The 28000-nt window shown below is 52.2% G+C and overlaps 2 protein-coding genes and 1 pseudogene across 4 annotated transcripts; all 3 read left to right on the top strand.

Annotated features, from left to right (window-relative positions):
- The first annotated feature begins 26 nt into the window (after positions 1-26).
- Positions 27-7644, top strand: LOC143675512 (dnaJ homolog subfamily A member 4-like; annotated as a pseudogene).
- A 35-nt stretch (positions 7645-7679) lies between these two features.
- LGI3 (leucine rich repeat LGI family member 3) lies at positions 7680-16696 on the top strand. The gene is made up of 8 exons (XM_077152722.1): positions 7680-7885; positions 8806-8877; positions 9679-9750; positions 10090-10161; positions 10266-10337; positions 10983-11152; positions 11320-11484; positions 13484-16696. The coding sequence occupies exons 1-8, from the start codon at positions 7680-7682 to the stop codon at positions 14299-14301; spliced, it is 1647 nt and encodes a 548-aa protein (XP_077008837.1). The 3' UTR covers positions 14302-16696.
- Positions 16697-19903: 3207 nt separating this feature from the next.
- REEP4 (receptor accessory protein 4) lies at positions 19904-23265 on the top strand. 3 transcript variants are annotated; one of them, XM_077152719.1, is made up of 8 exons: positions 19904-20427; positions 21198-21270; positions 21715-21791; positions 21884-22004; positions 22177-22290; positions 22552-22687; positions 22833-22987; positions 23076-23265. In XM_077152719.1, the coding sequence occupies exons 1-8, from the start codon at positions 20396-20398 to the stop codon at positions 23139-23141; spliced, it is 774 nt and encodes a 257-aa protein (XP_077008834.1). In that variant the 5' UTR covers positions 19904-20395; the 3' UTR covers positions 23142-23265. The 3 variants fall into 3 exon arrangements, with proteins under 3 accessions (XP_077008834.1, XP_077008835.1, XP_077008836.1); XM_077152720.1 differs by lacking the exon at positions 19904-20427 and adding an exon at positions 20459-20684; XM_077152721.1 differs by lacking the exon at positions 19904-20427 and adding an exon at positions 20692-20848.
- The last annotated feature ends 4735 nt before the right edge of the window (positions 23266-28000 follow it).

Genomic DNA, 28000 nt, shown 5'->3' with positions numbered 1-28000 from the left:
GCCATGCCTGGCCCCACAGAGTCAAGATGGTGAAGGAGACCCAATTCTGTGACCTCCTGGGGGTGAAGTCCAGCACCTCCCAGAAGGAGGTCAGGAAGCCTATCTGAAGTTGGCACTCAAGGTCCACCTGGACATGAACCCAGATGAGGATGAAAAGTTTAAACTCATATCCCAGGCATAGGAAGTGCTTTCAGATTCAAAGAAAGAGGACATTTATGACCAGGATGGGGAGCAGAGTGATTAAAGATGGAGGTTCAGGGAGTCCCAGTGTCTCTTCACCCATGGACAACTTCTACATGTTCTTTGGTGGTAGAGGACGGATGACTGGAGAGAGGAGAAGAAAGAACATCTATAGCTCTTGAAGACCTAAATCATGAAGTCACAAAGAAAATAACCTTTCCAAAAAATAGAATTTGTGAAAAATGTAAAGGCATTGGTGAGAAGAAGTGGTTTGTTGAGAAGCACCCATTGTGCAAGGGCTGGGCAGGGTGCAGCAGATCCAGATCACATGTGAGTGCAAGGATGGGTGGGGGATCAGCTGTAAAGACCACTCCAGGGGCGCTAAGGTGACCCAAGAGATGATTATTGAGGTGCATGTTGAAAAGGTACGAAAGATGGCAAAAGATACTATTTCCTGGAGAAAGATATCCAGAGCCTGAGCTGGAGCCTGGTGATATCACAACTGTGCTTGATCAGAAGAATCATGGTGTCTTTCAGAGCCACGATTTTTTTTTCTTTTACACATGGTTACGTCTTTAAAGTATATATAAATCAATATTATTATAATTATGTCAAAATTATAGTCCATAGTTTACCTTAGTGTTCACACTTTTTGTTGTACAGTTTTATGTCATTGTTTTTGTAGTATTTCACTCTGAAGACATATACACAACCTCAAATTTCTCATTTCAAACACTTTCAAGGTTGCAATTCAGTGTTTTTAATTACATCCACAATGTTGTGTTATCATCAGCACTGTTCATTACCAAAACTTTTCCCAAAGAGAAATTCTTTACTAATTCAGTATTTACTCCCCCTCACCACCTCCAGCCTGCCCCTGGTAACCTGTGTTCTGATTTCTGACTTTATGAATTGCATATACTTATTACTTCATATAACTGAAATCATACAATATTTGTCTTTTGTGTTTCACTTATTGCACTCAACACAATGTCTTCAAGCTTAATCCAGGTAATGACATATAACAGACTTTCATTCCTCTTTATAGCTGAATAATAATAATATTTCATAGTGGGTGTATAACATTTTGTATATACATATATCAGCTGATGAGTGGGTTGCTTCCACATTTTTGCTATTATGAATGATGCTATGAACCTTTTTGTATGACTATCTGTTTATGCCCCTGCTTTCAATTGTTTTTTTTAAACTTTTTTATTGTATAATATAACATATATACAAGGCAAAGAAATAAAAAGCAATAGTTTTCAAAGCACTCTTCAAAAAATGGTTACAGGACAGATCCCAGAGTTTGTCATGGGCTACCATACAATCCTCCCATATTTTTCCTTCTGGCTGCTCCAGAATATAGGAGGCTAGAGGGCTTAAATACATTTTTATCATCACAATCGACTTTTTTTTCCTTCTTTTTTGTGAACAATAACATATATACAAAAAAGCTATAAATTTTCCAGCACAGCACCCCAATTAGTTGTAGACCATATTTCAGACTTGGACATGGGTTACAATTCACAATTTTAGGTTTTTACTTCTAGCTGCTCTAAAATACCGGAGACTAGAAGAGATGTCAATTTAATGATTCAGCATTCATATTCATTTAAGTCCTACCTTCTATGTATAATTCCACCATCACCCTTGATCTTTCCATACCTCTCTTTGGGGTTGTTTGGGCTATGTCAATTCTAAATTTCTGATATTGAAAGGATCTGTCACTAATATGGGGTAGGAAGATGGAACTATCTGATGTTCTGGAGAGGCTGGGCTAGGTTTCAGGACTCAGCTGGATCAGGGACCCATCTGGAGGTTGTAGGTTTCTGGAAAGTTACTCTAGTGCCTGGAACCCTTGTGGAATCTTATATATTGTCCTAGGTGTTCTTTAGGATTGGTCTTTGTTGGGGGTCGGCAGGTTATGATAGGTAGCAAGGTCTACCTGAAGCTTGTGTAACAGCAACATCCAGAGTAGCTTCTTGACTCTATTTGAGCTCTCTTTGCTACTGATACTTTATTAATTACACTTCTTTTCCCCTCTTTGGTCAGGATGGAATTGATCCCATGGTGCCAGGTCTGGATTCATCCCTGGGAGTCCCTTTCCACGTCGCCAGGGAGACTTTCACCCTGGATGTCATGTCCCATGTAGTGGGAAGAGCAATGATTTTACTTGCACAGTTGGGTTTAGAAAGACTGAGGCCACATCTGAGCAACACAGAGGTCCTCCAGAAGTAACTCTTAGGCTTGCCTATAGGTAGCCTAAGCTTCTCCACTACCTACATAAGCAGCACAAGAGTAAGCCTCATGATTGAGGGTATGGCCTATTGATTTGGAAATCCCTAAAGTTTGACACAGTATCAGGGGACACCCTGATGGTAAGGTTTAATAGTTCCATACTCTTTCTCCCTTCCCTCAGGGGACTTTGCCTGTGCTAGAGTACATCTACTTAATGTACTCTAGAATGTTTCCAGGCATTACAAAAATCTATACAGGATTAAAGGACCTCTTTCTTATTCTGTGTTTCCTGTGCTTCAGTTGTTCATATGAACTGTATAGATAGGTTAAATTAGATTATGCACTACAGAAAATTTCAGTTCCAGATCAAATAAACCTTTCTTCCATTGGTCTCCAAGAGTATGTGTGGTTCTAAAACATAGACACTGCCTTCCTTTCCCCTATGTTCTGAATTACTTTAACCCCAACCTGTTTGGCTTTGTTCTTATCTCTAAATATCAGGTTATATACATAAAACAGCATCTCAAAATCCAGAAATAATAATCACCACTCCGGACTTAATGTGTCAGAGCCACGATTTGATCATAAAAATGAGAATTCAGTTTTCTGAAGCTCTTTGTAGCTTCAAGAAGACGATAAAAATACAGAAAGTTTGAATCCTTGTTATTACATCCAAATCTGGTGAGGTAATAAAGCACGGGAGCCTGAAATGCAACGAAGGAATGCCTGTCTACAAAAGCCCCCCTCCTCGATGAAGGGAACGTGATCATACAATTTTTTTGTAATCTTTCATGAAAAACACTGATTTACTCAAGGAAAGCTCCCCCAGCTGGAGACTTTACTCCCTTCTCAACAGAGGACGAGGATGGTAGACTGCATGAAGCTGCAAGAGTTTAATCCTGATGATCATAACTGACGCCAGCCCTGGGAGACCCACCAGGAGGACAACGACGGGGTCCCGGCAGCACAGCGTTGCCGGGCCAGACGAGCACGTGGTGAAGGTCAAGTCAACACAATGAAAGTGGCTTCGCTGCAGTGGCATTGTGTATTTTGTGTGTGTGCAGCATTTCCCAATTGCTGAGCATCTTTTTTTATCTTTCTTTTGTTTTTTGGTTGTAACTTATTTTCTATTTATATGTTGTAAGTGTGAGTCACCTCTAGTCCGCGTGTGGAATCTGTTCATTTACGTTTTCAGGATATACTTTTGAGATGTCATTGATCACACCTACCCTTTTTGCTTCTAGTGGCTTTGCCACCACTCGGGAAACTCCACCGTAAAGCACAGCCCAGGCGGCATCACTCATCCCCTGATGCAATGGGCATCCAGAACGACCTCTAGGCCTGTGGTTGCCCCACCCATCCTCCCGGGGCAGAGTTCAGAAGGCACAGTCTCAGGGCTGCTCACATGACATTTCTGACTCCAAAGTGTAGACGATCCTCCTAAAGACTAAAAACGCATCTGTGAATTCAACCCAGTCCCCCATGTCTCTCTTTAGTCTTCTGGTTCTTGCTGAGTGGGTGGAAGTCCCAAAGTTGCAGGGCCTACTTAATTCCTAGTGCTGTGTACCCTTCAGCAGTTGGAACAGCATCTGAGTGTGTTTGGACCGTCCTCTTGGAAGTTTTCTGAACCTTCCAAGTCATATGGTGAGAACAAACCAATGCTTTAAATGATATGCTGATGTAACTATTTACCTGTGAACCTGTACCTTGTTTTTTGTGGTTTTAAAGATTTTTGTTGACAATCCTTGCAATGCTCCCCCACCAAAATGCTTACTTGTAAAGAAAAACTAAACCTTTCCATGTCCCCAGTATCCTCAGAGCAACACCTGAATCCATGGGAGAAGGTGGTGGTTTGACCAGTGATTCTAGATGACTTGAGCTTCTAGAAAGGCACAGAACTCAGTGTTTTCCATCTCATTCTCCCAGATCCATCACTTTCCATTGGCTTGCTCCGCTCCTTGTTGCACAGCCATACTTAGAAGGGCTTCCTGCTCGTGTGATGATGTTTTGGTGACAACATCACTGCCTGGGCTCTACCAGAGATGAATTTGTTGAATTCACCTGGAGGGATATTAGTCATTGTTTTACCCTTAGCAGGTGAACTACAATTTGAATTTAGTGTTACCGCAAACTTAATCCATTACTGTTAATTTCTTTCACACAATAGTCTTGAAAAAAGACTGCTGCCTTCTAAACTGGCTGGATTAAAGCAGAGGCCACCTGTCATATCCACCTTTACAGTACTCCTGAAAGTTTGACTCAGATCAAGGACCTCCCAGGTTAGACCCGTGGCAGTGGGGTGAGCCAGCTGGGTGGGCCAGGCCCCAGCAGGACACTATGGACCCAGCTGCTTTGAGGCGGCATAACTTGTATAAGTTTAGAAAGAGTCCACCTGTGCCCGCTTTTGACCATCAGGCAGGATGTATGAACATAAAATTGATTCTTCCAGCTAAGCCTATGTAAAAATCAATTTAAAAATGAATCGCTAACTCTAGAGTGTTCTATTTCTGTGCTATGCCCTCCTATTAAACTATGCTAGAGAACTACTGTTTAGTTGGTGACTGATCAACATTACATTTAGCTCCTTCCTTGTTATGGTAAATGCAATTTGGAGGGTGTTGCTTAAAATTTTATTCCATTTGTGCATGGAATAAAATATTTTTTATTTACAAATAAAATTGACAGAAATACTACTGGTCAAGCTTATGGTGTACTGGAGTGGCTAGAGGGAAGTACCTGAAACTGTGGAATTGTGTTCCAGTAGCCATGTTTCTTGAAGACAATCGTATAATGATACAGCTTTCACAATGTGACTGTGTGATTGTGAAAACCTTGTGTCTGATGCTACTTTTATCTAGGGTTTAGACAGATGAGTAAAACATATGGATAAAAAATAAATAATAGGGGGAACAAAGGTTAAAATGGATTGGGTGGATGCAAATGCTGGTGGTCAGGGAGAGGAAGGGGTAAAGAGTATGGTTTATGAGTTTCTTTTTTTTTTAATCTCTTTTTCTGGAGTGATGCAAATTTCAAAAAATGATCGTGGTGATAAATACACAACTATGTGATGATACTGTGAGCCATTGATTGTACACCATGTATGAAATGTTTGTATGTTAAGGATGTTTGTGTGTTCATATGTTAAGTTTTATCAAAAAAAATTTTTTTTTAAAAAGAAATGCTAGCAGTCAATGAGAGGGAGGGGTAAGGGATATGGTATGTATGAGTTTTTTTCTTTTTTCTTTTTATTTCTTTTTCTGCAGTGATGCAAATGTCCTAAAAAATGATCATGGTGATGAATAATACATAACTATGTGACGATATTGTGAGCCACTGATTATACACCATGTATGAAACATATGTGTGTGGAGATTTTGCAATTAAAATATTAAATTAAAAAAATAAAAGAACAAGATAATAAGGATGCTGGGAGAGAAAAATAAGACAAGAGAATGAAATAGAACTCTCTTTAGAGGCGTTTAGCTACCAAATATTGCCTCTAAATATATTAGTTAATATCTGAAATAGACTATATTTTATTCTGGACTTACTGTTCATGCAAAAATATGGTATTTGGATCAAATTAACTATTGACTCTCTCTAGGCATCTTGACAAATAAATGCCACTTTGGATTCTTAAAAAAATAAAAAATATATCAAATAAAATTGAGCTATATGAGGAAAAAAAATATTGAGAACACCAGAGACCTTTTATGTATGTGGGTTATATCGATTGATATTTACTATAATGATATTTAGTGAAAAAATTGAAAATATTAATTAATTTAAAACAATAATAAATCCATCATATGATAATGTAAATAACACATTTTAAAATGAAAGTAACTATATTTTATAAAGCAAAAAAGTTTGGAGAGAAGAGATTAAGTGCTTTACATTTTTGCAAATCTCTTTAATTACTGGGTTAAGAAAAGTCCCACCATGTAGCCTCTGGAAATGTCCAGGGTCCTTTTGTGGAAATTGAAAGTGAAAAAAGCAAATAATTCTTAATCTTATTAGGAAAATCGTTTTACCCTTAAAGACTCCCTGAAAGTTTCTCACTATCTCTGGGTTCCCCGGACCACATTTTAAAAAAATAACAGATGTAGAAGAACGATTGTGAGTTTTGGAGTTCCTCAGAGTGGCTTACATCCCTGCTTTGTCACTTCCCTCTTCTAAGGGCTCACTTTTCTTATCTGTAAAAGGGGACTAATAGTACCGCAAAGGATGGAGAGAACTCAGGATGTGAAGTACTCAGCACACAGTAGATGTGATATAAAGCTCGGCTGGCTTTCCTCTTCTTTTGAGGCCTCAGTTTCCTCCTTTGTTAAACAAAGGGCTGGGCTGGAAAACGTCCAAGGTTCTTTCAAGCTCCAACAGGCTGTGGTTGTGTAGTGAGAAATGTTCCAGAATTCCACATGCTCCCACTCCAGCTCCAGTGACGACATTTTCCTTTTTGGGTCTTAGCAGACACAAAGGCACATTCTGTTCAGTATCCCGAGGAAACACATATGAGCACAGATAGATGCACATGCGAGACTCCATGTGCATACTTTTGCTTTTAATCTTGCACGCCAGCCTAGACATGCATATGTCACTTGTGACATAGTCATGAACTCTGCTCAAAGGATGTGTCCCCTGAAGGCCAAGACACACACAGGTACAGAAATGATGTGAATCCACAATGCAGAAATGTGTTCACGAGGGAAAATGTGCAAGCGCTGGTGCAGTGACAGGTGTGCACACGTACGCACATACCCAACCTACGGATGCCCATGTGTACGCTCACACACATGCACTCGCGCACAGACGCTCTGGGTACCGGACGCACAAGCGGGCGGCCCCCGAGGCCGCCATTGGGGCACACAGCAGCGAGGGCCCGCATCTACTCCTTCCTTTGGCTACTCCCGGGCGGGGGACCTCCCCCAGCCTCCGCCCCCGCGCGCGCCCCCGCCGCCCGCCGCTGCAGTCCGCGTCCACCCCAGCGCTGTCAGCTCCCGGCTCCCGGCTCCCGAGCCCTGCGCCCTTCTCGGGAGCTGGCTCGCGGAGACGAGCAGGAGCGGGGACCGCAGCTGGCGCCCGAGGGCAAGTGGAAGCGCTCGAGGCGGCGAGGGGAGTCTGCGCTCCGCAGCGGGCCCGGAGCTCCGGCTGCGGCTGCCGGGGGCCGGGAAGTGCCAGCCCGTGGTGGGGTGCACAGCCTGCGGGGAGCCGGGAGGGTGAGGCGGGGGCCGCGGCCGGCGGGAGGGAGAGGCAGCATGGCGAAGCCACAGGCCCGGCGGGGCTGGGGGCCCGGGCTGCTGGCGCTGTCCACGCTCGGCTTCTGCCTGATGCTGCAAGTCAGTGCCAAGAGGCCCCCCAAGACGCCCCCCTGCCCGCCCAGCTGCTCCTGCACCAGGGACACCGCTTTCTGCGTGGACTCTAAGACCGTGCCCAGGAACCTGCCCTCGGAGGTCATTTCCCTGTGAGTGCTGAGCCGTGGTCCCGGGAGGGGGCCCGGGAGGGGGGCAGGAATCGCTCTGTGAGTGGGTAGGGAGAGCCCCTGCTCCCCCTCTTCAGCGTGTGGAGACCAGAATTCCAGGGGATCCTCAGGGCTGGAGATTAGAGGCATCAGCTGGGCAGGGAGTTCTGCAGTCATGCAGGCACAGCGGGCGTGGGAAGGGAAAACAGGAGTTTATGGCCAAGAATGAATCATCACCATCAGCATAAATGAGACCTACTGTGCACTGGGCTCTGGACATGGCGGGGGGGGGGAGTTCCAGAAGCATGTGGGCCCCTGCCTGTGATGTTGCACCAAGGGGAGAGAAGCTCCTTGGGTGGGGGAGGGGAGGGGGACAGGTGGCAGCAAGGGGAGAAGTGGGAAGTGAGAGAAACAGCCACACAGTGCCCTGGTGGGGGTGGGGAGGGTGCAGTCGCCTGCCAGGGTCTTGCTAGCCATTCGGCACCCAGCCGCTGGCCTGTCACTTGTAGCAGCTGGCCTCAGGCTACACCCTCCCCCCCCGCTTTGCTTACTGGTCTAGATTGGTTGCGAGGTCCTTAAAAACAGGATGGCAGTCACACAGCCCCTTCCCCGTGACCCATATCTCAGCAGCGCCCAGCAAGCTGAGGGTGTTTGGATGGTGATGACGGTGCGGGTAATGGAAACTTCGTTTGGCTGAGGGAGGAAGGCAAGCCTGGGACCAGTGGTGCTTAGGGAGGCTGTAGGGGAGGAGAATGGTGAAGGAAGGCAGTGGGTTTGTGAGAAGGGAAAGTCAGCTCCAGGTGGGGTATGGGGCTGGGGGTGCTGGTGAAATGGGGAATTTACAGGGCAAATGAGTACAGAACCTACTGCTCTGCCATGGTCCCTATCCGCTCCCCATGGTACTGACTTCCATCTCTCTGCAGGACGCTGGTGAATGCTGCCTTCTCAGAGGTTCAGGATGGAGCCTTTTCCCACCTGCCGCTGCTGCAGTTCCTGTATGAACAGGGCCTTGCAAGGGGCGTTGGCAGGGAGGGGGCGCGCCCATCTTGGGATTGGGAGAGGGAGAGCAGGTGTATGCAGCCTTTGATGGGTAAAGCACAGATGACCCTTACTTTTGTTCTGATAGGATATGCCATGAGAAGCAGAACAGCCTGGAGTCAGGAGGGGTCCAAATGGCAGCAATTGGGGACAGGGAGAGCTAGGGATTGTATCCAGAAACAAAGAAGGGGGTACTTGGGACCAAATTCAGAATGGTCTTGGGTCCTCTGGTTACCCAAAGGAATTGGATGCCATAGTTCTGGTGGGTGCCAAAAGGTGGATACTGAGTGGGTCATCTTAGAGACAGGTGACCCAGGGATTGGGATTCAAAGAAAGAGGTGGGGGCTGGCTGATGGGTGCTGTTCTAAATTTGAAACCTGAGTCACAGAAAAGTGTACATGTGAGTTACCCCACCTCTTCATTGTGGGTTATCCTCAAACTTACCATCAGTCCATGATGGACTGGAGAGGGCTGGGCTGAGGATGGGGAGTCAGGGAGAGGAGGCACAGTGGGGAGAGGGCCAGGACCCAGCCGGGCAGGAGAAATTTGCCCCTGACTATTTTTACGTTAGGAGCCAACAAGGTCCTTGGGGACTTCTGGGTCCAGAACGGGCGTCTGCCTGGCCTGACCTTACCGCCCTGTCTGCTCTGGGGCTTTGTGCCGGGGCCCTCAGGTGTGGTGGGGAGGGCAGCCAGACCGAGGGGCTGGGCAGCAGGCACACCCTTGGAAGTTCTCTAATTCCTCCTTTGTCTCCCCAGGTTACTCAACTCCAACAAGTTTACGCTTATTGGAGACAACGCCTTCACAGGACTGTCACACCTGCAGTACCTGTATGTGGGAAGGGAAGGGGAAATGGGAAAACAGAAGGGAGGAGGGAGCCAGGCCTGAGTGAGCTGGGAGGGGAGGGTGAAGGAGGACAGCTGGGAGGGGGTGGTCTTGGGGGGGAAAGCCCTTGAATCTCCCACTAGAAGGATCTGAGCAGCGGGTTACGACACATATCTCCTTGCCTAAACCATCCTGATGCTACAGGCTCAGTGTCACCAGACTCGGAATGGAAGCCTGACTTGGGGACTGGGCTGGAACCTGGCTGGGTGTGCATGCACGGAATTAGCTATTCTGGGGCTCTGAGATCCTGAGTGGTGGCTGAAGCAAGTTCTCCTTTTCTCTAGCTTCATTGAGAACAACGACATCTGGGCACTATCTAAGTTTACCTTCAGAGGGCTCAAGTCCTTGACCCACCTGTGAGTACACGCACATACCCACATTGGGCCAGAGCCTGCTAAGTCCTGTGGCCTTTGGCCTTGGTCATGACCTTTAGGTGATCCAGGGATCTCTCCTCATGCAGCTCGCTGGCCAACAATAACCTGCAGACCCTGCCCCGAGACATCTTTCGGCCTCTGGACATCCTAAGCGACTTGTAAGCCCTGAGTCCTAGTCCTGACAATGCCTCGGAGGGGCATGTCCCTGGAGGTAGTTGTGTGGGAATTAGAGACTTAGAGACGGGGAGGATCATAAAGTCTTGAGAGGCTGGGAGGGTTTGGAGATGGCTAGGTTGACTTAGATATAGTTTGCTGGCTCTGCAAGTTGGGGTTTCTCAAAACACATGTGGGTTCCCTCAAAATCCACATCAGACACTCTATATATTTTTAAATGCACTATTAAAATGTATATTGATTTGAATCTACATTAAAATCTTATAGCATAGTCACAATTATTTATCATTATTTATACAAGAAAATAAAAGCCTTGGATGGTGGAGGGTTTGAAGGAACAGAGATGAAGCGTATAGCTGTGCAAAAGGCACCTGGCCCAGGAGGCAAGTGGATGCTGAAACTCAGCCCACGAGCCCCAACCCTCCCCCCCCCCCACCCCGACAAGCATGTATCCAGTGGGCTGCCTCCACCCCAAAGGGAACCTTTTTCTAATCACCACAGAGATGCCATGTGAGCATCTAGCAGCAGCCCGGACAATATCTCCTTCTGCAAACCTAGAGGGCCTGGGTAGGCAGAGCAGCTGAGAGCCTGTCCCTCTCTGTGCCCCCTCCACCACCCTCATGATCCAGAGACCTCCGGGGCAATGCACTTAACTGTGACTGCAAGGTCAAGTGGCTGGTGGAGTGGCTGGCGCACACCAACACGTCGGTGGCCCCCATCTACTGCGCCAGCCCACCCCGCTTCCAGGAGCACAGGGTGCAGGACCTGCCTCTGCGGGAGTTCGACTGCATCACCACCGGTAGGAGCGGCCCCAGCCCCACCCCCCAGCCAGCTCACAGGCACACTGCCCCCCCCACCCCCCGCCCAGCGCCCTACCTCACAGTCAAGCAGCCATCACCCCCCCACCCCCACCCCAGGAGCTCTGACCCTTCTGCTTTCAAACGCACATACCTCTTGGCCCTGCAGATTTCGTGCTGTACCAGACCCTATCCTTCCCAGCAGTGTCAGCGGAGCCTTTCCTTTACTCCAGCGACCTCTATCTGGCTCTGGCTCAGCCAGGTGCCAGTGCCTGCACCGTCCTCAAGTGGGACTATGTTGAGCGACAGCTGCGAGACTACGATAGAATCCCAGGTACCTGCACCTCACCGGTCTGTGCTGGCTCTGGGGTGGGGAGAGATGGGGGCTTCATGGTTTAACAAACATTTATTGGTAGAAGGATGGATGAGGCATGGTCTCTCCCTATAGGAACTTTCCAGTCTTTGGGGGAAGGAAGATCCATACACAGATAACATCTATACCCGTGGGAGGGAGTTATGAACATAATGCTCTGAGAGCACAAAGGAGAAGCCCAGCCTGGGCCTTCAACGAAGACTTCCTGATGGAAGGAATACCTAAGCTGAGTCTTGAAATATAAGGCAGGGAGAAATCAGATGATACCTGGCAGGAGTAACTGGGTGATGCCAGTGAAATAAGGATAAGAAAAAGGAGGTGGGAATGGCTAGTGAGTTCAGTGTTGGATCCTCTGAGATGGAGCTGAGTCTTGAAGGTAAAAAAGGAGAAAAGGTGGGAAAGATGTCTGGCAAAGCAAACAGTAGGAGCAAAGCCGTGTGTGTGTGTGTGTGTGTGTGCGTGTGTGTGTGTGTAAATTATAAGCAGCTTGCATGAGTAGAGCATAAGGTTCAAGGTGGGGAGTGGTAAGAGATTAGACCGGAGAGGTCTCTGAGTAAGGCATGTGAACCAACCCGATCTGCATTCTAGAAATCTCCCTCTGTGAGCAGCCTGGAGAGTGGATAGACATGGTGCAAGACAGGTGGGGAGAGCTGTTGGGGGACATGTGCCCGTTTGCAAGAGGAATGCCCCAGGACTGAGGCAGTGGCAGTGGAATGGAGAGATGTATTTAGAAGGGGAGATTGAACTGACACCAGATTAAACAGAGCATTTAAATTGCCCTGTGTCTCTTAAAGAACTTGATGCCACTATAAAAATCACCGCCCCCCCAAAATACACAGGCCCAGATGGTTTCTCTGTCGAATCTTATCACACATTTAAAGAAGCAATGACACTGATAGTATACAAATCAAGGGACTGGCCAGTTGGGGGGTGAGTAAGGGGAGGAAGGTGTGGGCGGTGGCTCCCAGATTTCTGGCTTACGTGACCAGGTGGAGCCACAAATTGAGATCAGGAGAATAGGAGGTGGAAGAGCAGCTTTGGGGGTGGGTCTGGAACTTGGCTTTCGTAGGGTAAGTTTGAGGTGCTTGTGGGAGTACGGGCAGGAGGGGTCTGAGCCGCAGATCAGGGGCTACCCCACATGGACCGGGCAGACCAAGCCTCAGAGAAAGGATTCAGGTCCTGGGACTGCCAGAGCCAAAGGCTTGCACCAACTTCTCTTGGTAAAAGTGAGGGGTCAGGGGTCATAGTGAAGAGGAGAGGTGGGTGATGCAGGGATGGAGACGAGATGAGGGGAAGTGACTGAGGACAAAAGGACAGGCAGAATGTGTGACTTATATACTTTGGGTGCCCCAGAAAGGCTGGGATAAATCTGGCTGTCAGTACAGGTCCACAGGTGCACACGTTCCTGTACATAAAAGCCCGCGTATGTTCTGGCCTTTCAAAAAGTGGGAATTCTTGGAAGACAGCGTTTTCAAACACAACTGTCCAAACATCAGGGTATGGTTTTGGTGCCCCTGGGGTTTGTCATGCAGCTGGGAATGTGCTCTAACTCTTCCTCCTTCCCTAACCTGGCCACATAGCCATGGGTTAACTTTGGGCAAGTCCCTTATCCTTTCTGTGTGACATGGCCAAAATAAGAGGGTCCTTTACAGGGTGGTTAATTGAGGTGATATGCATCATACACTTAGCACAGTGCACACAATAAAAATTCAAGAAACAATTGATCAGGACCTCGGGACACATTTTGTTCACAGTGTCAACTTATACCCAAACCCTGGGGGTAAGGGTGAGAAGGGAGTGATGCTGAGACTGTTGAATACAGCTGTGAAGCCCTGAGAAAACATAGAGTCTGAGTGGATGAATATAAGTGGGGACTGGATAGCTAGCAGAGGAATTAGTCCTGGCCCAGGTCGGAGGGGGGAGGAGTGGCAGCTGCCTGACCCCACCTCTGTCCCGGCAGCCCCCTCGGCAGTGCATTGCAAGCCAATGGTGGTGGACAGCCAGCTGTACGTGGTGGTGGCGCAGCTGTTTGGTGGCTCTTACATTTACCACTGGGATCCCAACACCACGCGCTTCACCAAGCTGCAGGACATCGACCCCCAGCGCGTGCGCAAGCCCAACGACCTCGAGGCCTTCCGCATCGACGGCGACTGGTACTTCGCCGTGGCCGACAGCTCCAAGGCGGGCGCCACCAGCCTCTACCGCTGGCACCAGAATGGCTTCTACTCCCACCAGGCCCTGCATGCCTGGCACCGCGACACGGACCTGGAGTTCGTGGATGGCGAGGGCAAGCCGCGGCTGATTGTGTCCAGCAGTTCTCAGGCGCCCGTGATCTACCAGTGGAGTCGCACCCAGAAGCAGTTTGTGGCCCAGGGTGAGGTGACCCAGGTGCCCGACGCCCAGGCCGTGAAACACTTCCGTGCCGGCCGGGACAGCTACCTGTGCCTCAGCCGCTACATCGGCGACTCCAAGATCCTGCGCTGGGAGAGCGCCCGCTTCTCCGAGGTGCAGGCCCTGCCCTCGCGGGGCTCGCTGGCCCTGCAGCCCTTCCTTGTAGGTGGCCGCCGCTACCTGGCGCTGGGCAGCGACTTCTCCTTCACCCAGATCTACCAGTGGGATGAGGGGCGCCAGAAGTTTGTGCGCTTCCAGGAGCTGGCTGTGCAGGCTCCACGGGCCTTCTGCTACATGCCCGCTGGGGATGCCCAGCTCCTCCTGGCCCCCAGCTTCAAGGGACAGACGCTGGTGTACCGACATGTCGTGGTGGACCTCAGTGCCTAGAGAGGCGCCGAGGCCTCTGGCTTCCTCGGCACGGCGCGGGAGGCTGGCGAAGAGCCTCTGTGTGGCTGGCATGTGTGCTTGTGGGAGGACACACATGGCCAGGCTGCCTACGTGTCCTTGGCTACAGACACACCTGGCGAGCCGAGGCACACCCCGTGACAAGCAAGGAGAGCCCATTATCAGAGATGCAATCACACGTACACTTGTATATATGCCAGGCACACCCAGGCAACCCAGTGCACCAACGCGCCTTCCTGGGTTGCATGTGCACCCCAGGTGGACCCTTGAGCCCCGTAGGCCGGCCCCTTTCGCCCCGCTGCCTTCCCCACCCTCCTCACGCCTACCAGTGGCCCGGGGTGCTGGGAGGAAGGGTGAGCCCTGCCGTGCTGCCCTTGCGCTTCTCTTTCTGACCCTCTGGTCTCTCCGTTGGTGCTGCAGGGGCTCTAGCGGCTCCCGCTCCACACTCGAGCCGAGCCGGCGCCGTGCGCCTTCTGCACGCACACCTGGGCCCTGATGGCTGCGCTTAGCCACGCCAAGGCTGCACGGACACCCCCCCAGGACAACCTGTCTGCACTGTTCCCATGCACATTTGCCCAGGAGCGTGCGCGCAGGGCATAGGCAGCTCTGCCTCAGGGGCTCGCCTCCGTCTCCTCGCCCGTCTGCTTGGATGACGCACTAGACCTGTCCCTCCTCTGCTCACCCCCAAGGGTGCCCGCCCTGCTGCTGCCAGGATGAGGATGGTGGTGCCAGCCTCTGGGCCCAGCTTACCCTCCTTCTGGGGGCAAAACCCTCTCTTCCCTGAAGCAATAATGACCGCAATGACAACAGACCCTGGGCTCTTTCCAGTGCTGGCTGTCTCTGTTCTCACTGGAGTTTCCTTCTGGGACCTGAATCCCAGCTCACCTGTGGATAAGGGGCCACCCAGATGAAAGCCTTTCTGCTGTTCTTTCCCGTAGCTGCCGCTGCCTCAGCCCGGGACCCTCCCCAGGCTCAGCCCCACCTTTGGGGTCTGGATCCTGAGCTATACTGGCTCCTTTGGGTGGACACAAGAGCTGCCCAAGGCAGGGGACCTGTGTGTGCCCTGAGCCACTCATGGGGGTACCAGGAGTAGAACTTGGCTGGGGAGCATCTCGGGGGGCCTGGGCACACCCCAGGAGCATCACTGCCCTTCAGTGAACGCTGAGAGGGGTGGAGGGGGTGGGAGCCCTGGAGGGTGGGGGTGGGGCCCTGGGAGCCAAGCTTCTGCCGCCATCTGCTGTGTGCTGGGAATATAAACCTCTGAGATGCCAGAATCGTCGAGAAGGGGTGGGAGGGGAGGGAGAGTCTCCTCCCTGGGCCCAGGTTGTGTGAGGGCCTCCTTGTGGTGGGACACTTGGGGGTAACGCTATGATTCACTCGCTTCAAATAAAAAGTTCCCACCCCATTGCCGGCTCTCAGGGGTCCAGTGGGGACAGAGTCAGCAGTAGCTGTTTCACTAGGAAGAGAGCCAGGGCCACGTTATCTGTCCCTGCTGCTCACAGGGGACACAGCCTCAACCATCAGACCCTCTTCCTCACCCACTCCTTCTAGGAGATGGGCACCCCCAAGATCAGCAGGTGCCGGGGTCAGGAGTTCACGGGTGATGATGCTCAGCAAGTGTGACTGGCCTCCACCACCTGGGCTGACTCACAGTCCAAGGGTTCCTTCCTGGAGATCCCAGCTTGGGGCTCACTGATATTTGTGTCTGCCTCTCTGACAGGTCAATTGGCCAAAGGAAGCTTGGCAATCCCTTTCCGCCACTTGGCAAATATCTGACTTTACCACCTCCCAACCACCTACATGACATCTTGGTCTCTTCTCCCCACATTTAATCAGTCACCATTGGCCTCTCCATTGCTCCTTCCAAATGTTTGCCAGAAGGGCCCTGTTTCTTGCCTTCTCCCTACTACAGCTTTTGTCAAACCCCTCTTCTGACTGCTCACTGTCCTGGGACCTTCACACGCCTCCCCGCCAACCCATTTCTCCTCCACTTCCAGACTAACTGTGCTCACATCTACCTCCCTCATGTCATCCCCTGCTCAGGACCTGTGTTGGTTCCCTGTCGCCTCGGGCAACAAGTCGATGGTCGTGGCCCTGACCCAGTCCCCTTACCCCTTGGAACTCTGAGAATGGAGTTGAGAGAGCCTGTGACAGTGAGTGGAGGGGTCACATAGGGAAGGCATGGGCAGGGATGGGGCACAGGCTGGAGGCAATGCTGAGGGTCAGCGTGGGTAGAGGGGATCTCAGTGACAGCACTGACATGACAGCTGAACGGCAAAATGGGGGGGTGTTTTTGAACCATGGAGGCCCTTCTTCTCCTTGTCACCTCCTCTCTGCCCATGGACTTGAATAAATGGAAGCCTGAATTATTAATCCATTTGCTGCCTTGTGTGAATCAATGAGAGAGACAGGGTAAGAAAAGGGGATGGGAACAGGGGAAATGAGAGACCCTCAGGCAGGACTACCTGGCTGTGTGATCCCAGAGGGGTCATTTAACTTCTCTGGGCTCCTGGTCTTCCTTCACTCTCTAGGGTCTCTTTTAGCTCTTAGGTGTCACAAAACCTCCTTCATTTATCCTTTTTTTCAGCAAGCACAGGTAAGCACCTGGGCACCAAGAATTTAAACCTGGTCTGGGAGCTCCGGTTCCTCAAAGACAGTCAGGGAAACAGATACACTGTAACTAGTGTTGTGTAGTAGAGCACACACAGGGAATTGGAGTCTAGAGAACATTGCGTGCAGATTTTCACTTGGTGTGAGATTTCAAGCAACTCAGCTGATTTTCCTGAGCCTCAGCTTCTGAAGCTATATATGTACTATGACTATACTGAATATATGGTGTCTGGTACACAGTAGGGAGTCAGGAACTGGCAAATCCGTTGGAATCAGGCTGCCTGGGGTTGAATCTGCCACTCATTAGCTGGGTGGCCTCAACCCTACTCCTTCACCTTTTTGTGTTTCCCTTTCCTCATGTGTAAAATGGGGATAATCACAACAGCTACCTGAGAGGTCATGTTATTCAATATGAGGTAATATTAAACATGTGATACGCAATTATGTAGTGCCCTTGGATTAGTGTGTCTGGCCCAGAGCAGGCATCAGATAAGTGTTAGCAGGGATTTTTATTATTGGTTTGTAGGACTCTATGAGATATGGAGGTGGCTCTAAAGAAGGGTGTTCCGTGGGAGAAATTCATCTGTGGGGAGAAGTGCTGTCTGTGCTGAAAGGTTCCCCACCCATCCCCAGTCTCAGGAGTCCCTGTCCCCTACATCTTATCTGTCACCTCAGATGCCACTCTGCCTGTACCCACACCTGACAATGGGAAATCTCACTGACGACATCTGGTTTCTACCTCCTCAAACCACACCCATGTGCTCTTGGCTTTGAGCAACCCCAGCCCCTCCCACCAAGGTTCCCTGTCTGTATCATCCTGGGAATTGCTGTCTGCTTTTCCACGCAGGAAATGGGCCCTCTTCCTGTGCCAGGGAGAGGTTGCCAGGGAAAGTGAGTTGAGTCTCCCAGACCCATTGCCAGGCTGTTGCCAAGTAGAGAGTTAAGCATCCACTCCTCCCCGGGCTTAACGGGTGGGAGGCATTTCTCTCCTTCCGCCTCTTGATTGCTCCGTTCTCTGCAAATGGGGAAATGGACCTCACGACAGGCCTGCCAAATCACCTGTCCTGGGGCGGTCATCCATGTGTCCAGAGAGCCACTTAGCAAGCCCATGGAACCGGGTGACTGTGTCAACAGCTCAGGACCAAAGGTCGCAGGAGTCAGAGTCCATGCAACTCTGCCAAAGCAGAGGGTGTCTCTCCTCTGTCACCAGCCTCACATCCCTCCACGCCCCACCCCAGCTGTAAGCCACAGACCTCTGACACCTTGTCCCTTAGACTTACTTCCCAACACGGGCGCTGGGACTAGCAGTCTGCCTGTAAGAGACCGCCCTGGCTGGGTGGGCTTAGGTGAGCATTCCCCCCACGTTTAGGGGCAGCCAGAGTCCCGCGATGGTGAGGTCAGGTGTGTGGTTCGGGAAGGCAGCCAGCAGGGAGGAGACGCTTCTGCAGCAGGGACCAAGGGACGCGAGACTCATGCCCACAGTCAGCCCTGTCACCCTGGCCTCCTGGGGGACAGGCATCCCTCCCCTCTTCTCCTCCCTGAGCTGCTCCCCATTCAGTTACATCTCACCTCCTTCAAGGAGACCAGGATACTTTTCACCTAGATGGATGGCAACCGCACTCCCTCCGGTTTGGGGTGGGAGCTGGGCTGAGGGTGAGGGGGTGGTTAGGAGGGAAGCGGGAGACTCAGGGCCTTGGGGGAGTTTCTCCTGTGGGCCAGTTTCACTGCTAGCTCTCACACCCCACAATACCAATAAAACGGATGATAATAATTAAGACTTTATAATCACCGTGCGTATTTATTTATCCCCAAGAAGCCTCCTTCCCTTGGCCCCCATGGTTACCTGTCCCATCCTTTTGATATGTGGTGGGTGTTAACTAGGCGCTAATAAAAATTAAAAATAAAAAGTAATAACTGCCCACAGCCCTGGGCAGCTCTGCTCTCACCCTCACCTCAGCCCTGTGTGGGGGAAACTGTTCTCACCACTTTCCGTGAAAGGAACTAAGGTGCTGAGCAGACGATATTACAAAGAACGAAACCCCACATAGCAAATCATAGAAATTGTTTCTTTTTTAGAGCCTCCTCTCTTCTACATGTATACCTTCCTCCAAGAGGAAGTTCTCCGGATTTCTGTTTCCCTCTCAGGGCCACTCTCAGCTGGCCATCAGCTGACCCCTCAGAAGACTGATCCAGCTAAGCATTTAGCCATTTCCTGAGCAATTTAAGTGTACTAAGCTTCTGAAGACTGGGTGACATTTGGACAAGTAGCTTTTTATCACTGAGCTTATTTTCTAAGTGGTAAAAAGGTGTTTTGTAAAGTTTAAAAAGTGTAAAGACTGTTCTTGACTCAGAGGAGTACGTGGAATGTCAAACCTCTGGCAGAGAAGGGGTGGGAGGCTGGAGACTGCCAAGAATTTCTCAGATCCCCGTGGCCAGCGGCGAGTGTGGGCTCTGGCACCGTGTTCTGGAGGGAAGGGAAGCCCCGAGCCACGCTTCGGGGTGAGTCGGATGGGGGCGATGAGTCCGTGGGGTTCCCTCTGTGCCACTTCCTCTCCCGTTTTCCTCCCGGTCAACTGGACATCCTCGAGACTCCGACAGGTCTCCTAGACCCAGAGACGTGAGGATCGGGTTGGTGGCGCTGAGCCAAGCCTTCTTCCAGTGAGTGCCCAAGCCCAGCGGGAGGAACCCGCCCATCTCCTGCCCTTTCCCATTTCACAGTGGGAAAAAAATAAGGCAAAGGGGAAGCACTTAGGGAGAAGTCAATGATTGAGCCGCGAAAACTCTGGAGTCCAGATTTCCTTTATTCTCACCCTTTCCCTTCACCCCCTCGCCCTGTCCCGCTTCCCAACCCCTAATCTTTCAGATTAGCCAGGTTACTCAATCTGTGGGCCCCATCCACGAGCCCGGCGGTGTGTCGCCCCTTTAAGGGGCAGGTCCCTTGCCTCCCTGACCTCGCCCCGCCCTCCTTCCGGACCGTACCGCGCCTGCGCCGGGTGTCCCGGACCTGGGGTTGGGCAGAGCTTCGCTTCGTGCAACTTTCAAGTGAGTTGCAAACTCCGCCCCGGAGACCGGTACCGCCGGCCCGGCGCACCCGGACCCCGAAGCCCCGCACGAGCGGAGGCCGCGAGTTGCCCCCCGCGGCCCTGGGCCAGCCGCGGCGCCGCCGGAACGCCTGGTTCTCCGCGGCAGGAAGTGCCGGTCGGCCAGTAACTGGCCGGCGGAGGAGCGCGCCCACCCGCACCCGGCCCCCACGTCGGCTTCCTTCCTGCCGGGGCCTCCTCGCCCGCTCTGCGGCGCTCCTGCTTCTTCAGGTTCCCTGCACCGTGGAATTGGTGGGCGGCGGGCCTCGCCACCGCCAGCGAACAGCCGGGGCGCCCCTCTGAACCTATCGCCGCCCCTGATCGTCCTGTCCCAGCCCCCCGCGTGAACGTCTTGGGGGTCTGGCCTCGCCCCTGAGGCTAGCAGGATGGTATCCTGGATGATCTGTCGCCTGGTGGTGTGAGTATATCCCCTCTCAGAGCTCGCCTACCCCCGGGTGCCAGACTCTCCCTGGGATAGAAGTCCAGAACATCTGATGGGACAGAACTTTCAGACCCTCATCACACCTGCCGCTCCTAACGCGCGCCGCAAGCGTTAACGGACTTTCGAGCCTATACATGGCAGCTTCGACTTTGGCTTGGTTGCCCCCCCACCCCCACCCCCGAAGCCTCCTTGGCTGATGGGGACCCCTCCTGCAGCTTCTTGGCAAATACCAGGTGTTGTGGCATGTTGTGGGCAGGGAATCCAGGTGTCAGCTGCACATCCAAGCAGTCATCTGACTCACCACTGTGGCCTCGGCCTTCTGGTTCTGTCCTACTGGTTACCTTTGAGTACTTGGCCCCTGGCTAGAATATCCCTGTTTGCAGCCTCACAGTGCCAGGTCTGGTGGCCCTCGGTATGAGTGCATGTCCATGGGAGGGGGCAGCCGAATGCTCTCACCAGCCCAGAAGCCTGCACCCCACTCATTTCATTGAATGGCTGTGCACTCGCTCCCTTCTGCACCCATGGGCCATGGACACAGGCCTGGACAAGTTTGGGATGTTTGTAAACAGCAGGGTGGAGAGATAGTCTCCAGGGCACTGACTCAGGCACAAGTTGTGCAAGCCAAGCAGGAAAAACAGGGCACTGCTACCTTGTCCCCCAGTAGGGGAAGTTGCCACCTGGCAGGAGGGGAATGGGGCACGGTTCCCCTTAACGCTCCTCCTCCCCTTTCCGGGATGTTCTTCCAGGCTGGCGTTTGGGATGCTGTATCCAGCTTATGCTTCCTACAAGGCTGTGAAGACCAAGAACATTCGTGAATATGTGAGTGTAGGGGTGGGGAGGAGGGTTTGGCTAAGGCTGGGTGTGATGGCAGGCTTGGGGGTGGCAGTGTAGTAGAGCATGTCCTCCATAGGACTTGGTAAAGCGGGGAGTGTCTGTGTTGGCCTCCCACTCCTTCAGGGGCAAACTCATGTGGCATATCCAGAGTGGAGTGGGGAGGGAGGGAGTAGGCCTGCCTGTTGAAGTAGGGATGGTGGAGGGAGGGATATCAGGCTGGGCTTTTGGAAGCATCTTGTGGCTGAAGCCCCTTGGAGGTGTGCCCGGAAATGAGCAGCAGTTTTTCAGATGCTGCCATCTGGGGCCAGCCAGGCCACTGGGGAACACAGCAGGGCAGGTTCTGTGGAATCGCTGGGTCGGGCCAGTCAAGGACAGGGGAGGAGGTTTTGCTGGCTCAGCCACTGACCTCTGTCCCCGTGTCCCCCACAGGTCCGGTGGATGATGTACTGGATTGTCTTTGCACTCTTCTTGTCGGTGGAGACCTTCACGGACATCTTTATCTCCTGGTATGGGCTTAGGGAGGCCAGCAGGCTGAGGGATGGGGCTCTCCCACCCAGCCTGGCTCCCTCCCTCACCTTGCTCCCTGATGCTCTGACAGGTTCCCCTTCTACTATGAGATCAAGATGGCCTTTGTGCTGTGGCTGCTCTCACCCTACACCAAGGGAGCCAGCCTGCTTTACCGCAAGTTTGTCCATCCGTCCCTGTCCCGCCATGAAAAGGTACCCCAGGGGGACGCGGGGAAGGAGGCAGAGGGGTGGGTGTGCGGGTGTGCACCTGGACACTGGTGTGTTATGGGGGCAGGTGTGGCCACCCAGGGGCTTTTCTGGGGTCCGCCATGGAGGAGTGATTCCAGCTGTCTGTCGCAACTCCCCTTCTCCCCTGGGTTCGCAGGAAATCGACATGTACATCGTGCAGGCAAAGGAGCGCAGCTATGAGACGGTGCTCAGCTTTGGAAAGCGGGGCCTCAACATTGCCGCCTCGGCCGCTGTGCAGGCTGCCACCAAGGTGCCCTGGCCACCTGACCCTCCGGCAGCCCTCCACCCCACCCTCCAGTACCTTTCCAGCCATCCCAGCTTTCCGTCAGTTTGCTGAGAGATGACAGCTGTCCAGACAGGGGAACGGGGTGGGGGAAGAGGACCAGAGGGTGGCTGGGTTATGTTTGGTTCTGAGTCTGGTCCCCTAGCAAGTACCCTGAGCTTGGTCCCTGATTTCCCTGGCTGACGCCCTTCTCTCCCCGGTGATGCCGTGTCTCCCCCGCCCTCTCAGAGTCAGGGTGCGCTGGCCGGCCGGCTGCGGAGCTTCTCCATGCAGGACCTGCGTGCCATCCCCGACACCTCTGCCCCCACCTACCAGGATCCCCTCTACCTGGAGGACCAGGTGCCCCACCGGAGGCCACCCATCGGTGAGTGGACACAGGGGCCCTGAGCTGGCCTGAGCGGGTGGCTCTTTTCCACACTAGGTGGAAGAAGGCCTGGCTCGGCCCGGGGCCTTCAGGCTCTGTAAATGCCCCTCTCTGCCTCAGCCCAGCCCCACTCTCGTCCACACAGGGTACCGGGCAGGGGGCCTGCAAAACAGTGACACAGAGGATGAGTGCTGGTCAGATACCGAGGTGGTCCCCCAGCCGCCAGCCCGGCCCCGAGAGAAGCCTCTGAGCCGCAGCCAGAGCCTGCGTGTGGCCAAGAGGAAGCCGCTTGTACGGGAGGTCGGTGGCACAGAAGGCCCGAGGGGGGGGGCTGCCGCAGGACTTCCTGCCCAGACCTCTCCCGAAACCCCTCCTCTCTCTCCCCCAGGGCACCTCACGCTCCCTGAAGGTTCGGGCAAAGAAGAAGGCCGTGCCCTCGGACATGGACAGCTAGGCTCCGCTGCTCTTGCCCAGTCTTCGCTCAGGCCGTGCGGGCTCCCGGGGGCCTTCCTGAGGGGACCTTTGGCTGCACATCTGGTCTGCCTGCCGCAGCTGCCCGTGGCTGCCCCTGCCGGCCTCCGCTGTTTGCTAAGGACAGAGCAGATGCTGTGGGGTTGCCTCACCCAGGGATGCACCCACGATGTACCAAAGCATTCTAGGCCCGGAGTCTTATTTATTGCCTTGCTCATCCCTTCACTCAGATGGGCCCAGAGTTCTCCCCCTCCTCCTGCACAGGGAACCCAAAGCCCTTTCATTCCTTCCTGTCCTTCAAAGTACTTGACAGGCCTTTTCCCAGGCCTTGTGTGCGTGACCTGGTTGTCTGTTTTGCATTGGTGAATGAGGTCAGGTTTGTGAAAGTTTTGATAAATAAATACATGAAAGTGTTCTGTGGCTGCTGATCCCCGCCCCCACTGTCACTGGGTTTAGGACAGGGCTAAAATGACAGGCCACTTGCTGGGCCCCCAGATTCTGCAGGAGACAGGCAACTGCCGTGATGGAACTGCTCTTTGGGAACTCTGAGCACACAGGTTGGGGGCGGGGGCAGGGGGCAGGGACTGCCCTGAGTGGGGGTCAGAGTCTGAGCGGACTTCAGTCAGGAGGTGGGGATTGGGCCCTGAAAGGGAAGGTGCCCTTGTCTGACAGATAGAGAAGCCAGTGGGAGCCAAGGCTGCAGTGGGTTGGGGAAGCTCATTCGTTTGCTGGGGCGGCAGCAGAGCTGCGCATAGGCTAGGCCTGGGGAGGCCTTCCCACCGGAGTCTGGGCGGGGGTGTGCAGGAAGCCCCCCCCCCCTCCCACTGACTTGCCTGCAAACTCGGACTACGATGAGGAAGCAGTGCACCTCGGAGGGGTGGCCACGAGAGGGCAGCAGCTGCCAGGATCTGGGCTGCCCCCAGCCTCCAGGTCAAAGAGGGCGGGGCTTGGGGACTGGCCAGAGCCTCTCCGTGCCCGGGCCTGGACAGCCCGCTGGCTGGAAGAACGATGCAGAAATCTGGCACGACCTCCACCAGTCCTCCCTGCTGTTCGTGGCTGCTGGTCCTCAGCCTGCCCCATCCAGAGAGTCTCCTCAGCTGGCCCTCTGCTCTCCCGAGACCCAGGCTTGGCCTGGGCTGGCTCCATCCCAGACCCAACTCATATCCCGGGGGCAGCTGCCCTCCTGGCCCCATCTTTCCTGCCCCGGGATGCGTCCCAGGGTCATTCCCCTCTCCTACCCTACACCTGCTCTCCCTTCCCACTTCTGATTAAGCAAAGAGGTGGGTTGGAAGCAAGGAAATGGGGGTGGTGACCTGGAGCGGCCTGAGAGTGTGGATTAATTCTTGGCGTGGGGATTATCCGGGTTTTATTTGGGGGAAGGCGCTTAATCTGCCAAGGGTGATTTAGCTCATCACATATTGGTAGCTTAAAAGCTTCCAATCAAGGCATTCTCTTACATCAAGGAGTTTCCTTATCTCCTTGTTTCTTCATTCAAAAAGTCCCAGGGTTCAAGGGCCAGGGGCCATGCTAGATGACAGAAGGATGCTAAGGCTGGCCATGGCCAGGACCACAGGAGTGACTGCCAAGCAGCAGAGTCCTGCAAGCCCCTGTAGTATGTCAGTGTAATCCCCGCAACACTCTAGTGAGATAAGTACTGTTCTTATAATCTCCATTTTGCAAATGGGAAAACAGGCACAGAGAGGGCAAGTGATTTATTCAAGGTCACAAAGCTAGTAAGTGACAGAATGGGAATTGGAACCAGGCCATCTGGCCCCAGAGTCAGTTCACAGAAACACTAGGCAATCCTGAAGTAAATGAGCCATTTCTTGTCTGGGAGGCAAAGAGGATACTAACATACTGAATAGTTGTTATGAGCCTGACCTGGTGCTGGCATTGTAAGAGATCATGTCCTGAATCCTTCCAACAATCTCATGAGGTAGGAATTATACCCATTTTACAAACAAAAAACTGAGGCTCAACCTATAATTATGCCAGAAAATCTCTTTTGTTGCTCAGATGTGGCCTCTCTAAGCCCAACTCTGCAAGGAGACCCCCTACGTGGGACATGACATCCACCGATGAAAGTCTCCCTGGCTACTTGGGGCATGTCTCCCAGGGATGAACCTAACCCTGGCACTGTGGGATCAACAATGCCTTCCTGACCAAAAGGAGGGAAAGAAATGTAACAAAATAAGGTATCAGTGACTGAGAGAATTCAAATAGAGTCAAGAGGCTATTCTGGAGGCTGCGCTTACACATGCTTCAGCTAGATATTGCTAACTAACATGATTTGCCGAACCCCGACCAAAACCATTCCTTTTAATCCTAAAGAATACTTACGGCTCTGTCTGAGATTCTACAGAAGTTTCATGTACTAAGATTACTTTCCAGAAACCTACAACCTAAAATTGTGGAACAGGAAGCCATACCAAATTCTGAAATCTGTTCTGTAACTACTTGTTACAATGTAGTTTGAAATTTATTGCTCTTTGTGTGTGTTATGTTTCATATAAAAAATGTTTAAAGAAAAACAAAAACTGAGGCTCAAACAAGCAAAGCAATTTGTTCAAGATTGTGCTGCCTAGGGGTTAGGGACCCTATTTCCTGAGATGAGCCTGCCCAGGATACCTTGATATAGGTTGGAAAGTGGGATCCAGACACCTGAACTAAGGGAACAAAATGGAAGGGCATATGATTAATTAGTGAAATAAAAATTTTAAAGAAGGGACAGTTGAAGTAAGGTCTGAAGCTATAGGCTGGTATTGGAGATTTCACTGGGGCTAGAGCTTCATTTGCCCTTTTTTCTAGGACTAGTGTTGAGAATGTGTCACGGGGACTTCTGGACCCCTTTGCTGAATTAGTGATGCTCTCGCTGGCTCCATGATCTCCAGCTTAGCCCTCCAGCCTCGACACTAACCCAGTTTCCCCACAAGCCTGGCCTCCTGAGCACACGGCACTCAGGCTGTGTGAGCCTCCTGCCCTCTAGTCTCTCTTCCTTAGCCTGCTCTGGACTTTCTACAAGATCTGTTTTCTCCAAGAAGCCTTCCTTGACTCACCAGCCCCTCCTCTACCTGCCATCACCCTCTCTTTCCCTCCCAACTGCCTTCCCTGCACCCTGACTGACGCTGCACATCTCTACGTGGCCTGTGCATGTTGTCCCCTCTTGTCTTCCTCCCCAACCTCAACTCTCTTGTCCCATTCCTACTTGCTCATCAAAACCCCACGTGGACTTCACCTCCCCCTGGCAGCCCTCTGTAAACACACACCCCAGCCCTCCAGCCCATGATTCCATCGCTCACCTCCGTTCTTGCAGAGACTTCTGGTTTTGCCTTGAGTGCATCAAATTTTCTTTCCCCCCCACATCTTGACTTCATGAAGAACGGACTTGTGTCTTATTCACTTTTGTATCCCAGACTGAAATAAATGGTGATTTAAGCAAAGTGAAATATCTTTGTAGGTGTGTGGCTCTGTGGCGTAGGCTCTCTAGGCCCTATTCTCTAAGATGCCTGGGTCAAGCATTTCCTCCTGGGTGACGCTCCAGGGTAGGACTGGTAGGCCTAGTCATCATTTGTTAATAGGCCTGACTCCCTGACAGTCACCCCATGCTGCCCAGCACAGGCCTGACACTGAGAGGACTCGACGAACGTTTGTTGGGAAAAGCAAATGCAATAAGCTCCTCAAGGGCTAGGGCGGCTTTATGCTTTTGTCCTTGTGTCCTTATTCTCTTGGTGCCTGTCACAGAACCTTGAAAATGCCAGGGGTTCTGTAATATGTTTTTGGTGAGAGGCTGGCTACAGTTGTGTGGGTTCCAAGGCATTTTGGGGCCAGAGGGGAAGAGGGGAGAAGAATTTCTAGTTCTGGAGTTTCTTGGACCAAGCATACACGTGATCCTGAGGCTTGGAGCATTGGACGTCAGCTGGGCTTCTCTCAAAGCTGCCCTGCCACTGGGCAAATCACAAAGGCCCATCTTTGCCCCAACCCTGCCTCCCTCTGGATGGGACTTCTGGTCTAACCTTCACCTGCTCTGGTCTGACCTCCAGAGGAAGGCTAGGCAGTGCTCGGGCCTGCCCAGGGCCCTGACCTTCTCTTCTCCATCAGCGTGCCCACTGCCTCCCCAGGCAGAATCAGAGCTGGGCCTTGGTTCCACCCACTTGCCCGGAACACAGACAGGCTAGGCTCCAGGATGCTGGGCCCTGGACAAGGAGATGAAGTAGCCAAGGCCAGCCCTCTGAGAGCCATGCTTGGGTTGGTCCTGGTACCAGCCCCCACTCTGTGTCCTGGGCCCACTCTCCTGCCTCCCTCCCTACACCCTGCCAGCTTCTGAGGGTCTCCTCCATTTCTTCCAATTTCCCAGGTGCTGATGTCCCCTTTATTCTCTGTCCTCCCCTTTCCCTCCTCACCTCCCACATTACCACCATCCCTTGGGCCATCAAGATTGCTCCTCTCTTTCCCTCCTCTTCAGCCCCCATGATTGTCCCTGCAGGCCCATGGCCCCTCCATGCCATGGTCTCCCCTTCCATGGCACACACATGGCCCCATGACTGTATTTTTAGCTGCCACTCTGGGCAACATAATAAGCCTCTTGTTTCAACACAGTCCTGACCCAGACTGAGTTGGGGAGACCTGGTTGACTCTGCCCCACCCTTGAGGGGTTGAGGAGATGAGTACTCAGGCTCTTATCCCCTGTCCCCACCTGATGTCTGGGTAGGGACTGAAACCCTGTGAGGAGGATGCTCCCTGCTGCTTGGGGAAGCCCAGGGGATGGAGGTGATGCGCCTGTGCTTGAAGGTGGTGAGCCCAGGGCAGAATGGAGGTAGCTTTCTCTTTGGGGTGTTTGGATGG

Source organism: Tamandua tetradactyla, chromosome 3 (genome assembly GCF_023851605.1).
Source record: "Tamandua tetradactyla isolate mTamTet1 chromosome 3, mTamTet1.pri, whole genome shotgun sequence".
NCBI lineage: Eukaryota > Metazoa > Chordata > Mammalia > Pilosa > Myrmecophagidae > Tamandua > Tamandua tetradactyla.
The sequence above is the reverse complement of the archived record's forward strand: the minus strand, read 5'-3'. Positions and strand labels throughout refer to the sequence as shown.

Coding starts and splice junctions, on each gene's coding strand:
- LGI3 (XM_077152722.1), top strand. CDS start 7,680: ATGGCGAAGCCACAGGCCCGGCGGGGCTGGGGGCCCGGGCTGCTGGCG. Junction 10,338..10,982: donor CTGGACATCCTAAGCGACTT/GTAAGCCCTGAG, acceptor CTCATGATCCAG/AGACCTCCGGGGCAATGCAC. Junction 11,485..13,483: donor AGACTACGATAGAATCCCAG/GTACCTGCACCT, acceptor CTGTCCCGGCAG/CCCCCTCGGCAGTGCATTGC.
- REEP4 (XM_077152719.1), top strand. CDS start 20,396: ATGGTATCCTGGATGATCTGTCGCCTGGTGGT. Junction 21,792..21,883: donor ACGGACATCTTTATCTCCTG/GTATGGGCTTAG, acceptor ATGCTCTGACAG/GTTCCCCTTCTACTATGAGA. Junction 22,005..22,176: donor CCCTGTCCCGCCATGAAAAG/GTACCCCAGGGG, acceptor CTGGGTTCGCAG/GAAATCGACATGTACATCGT.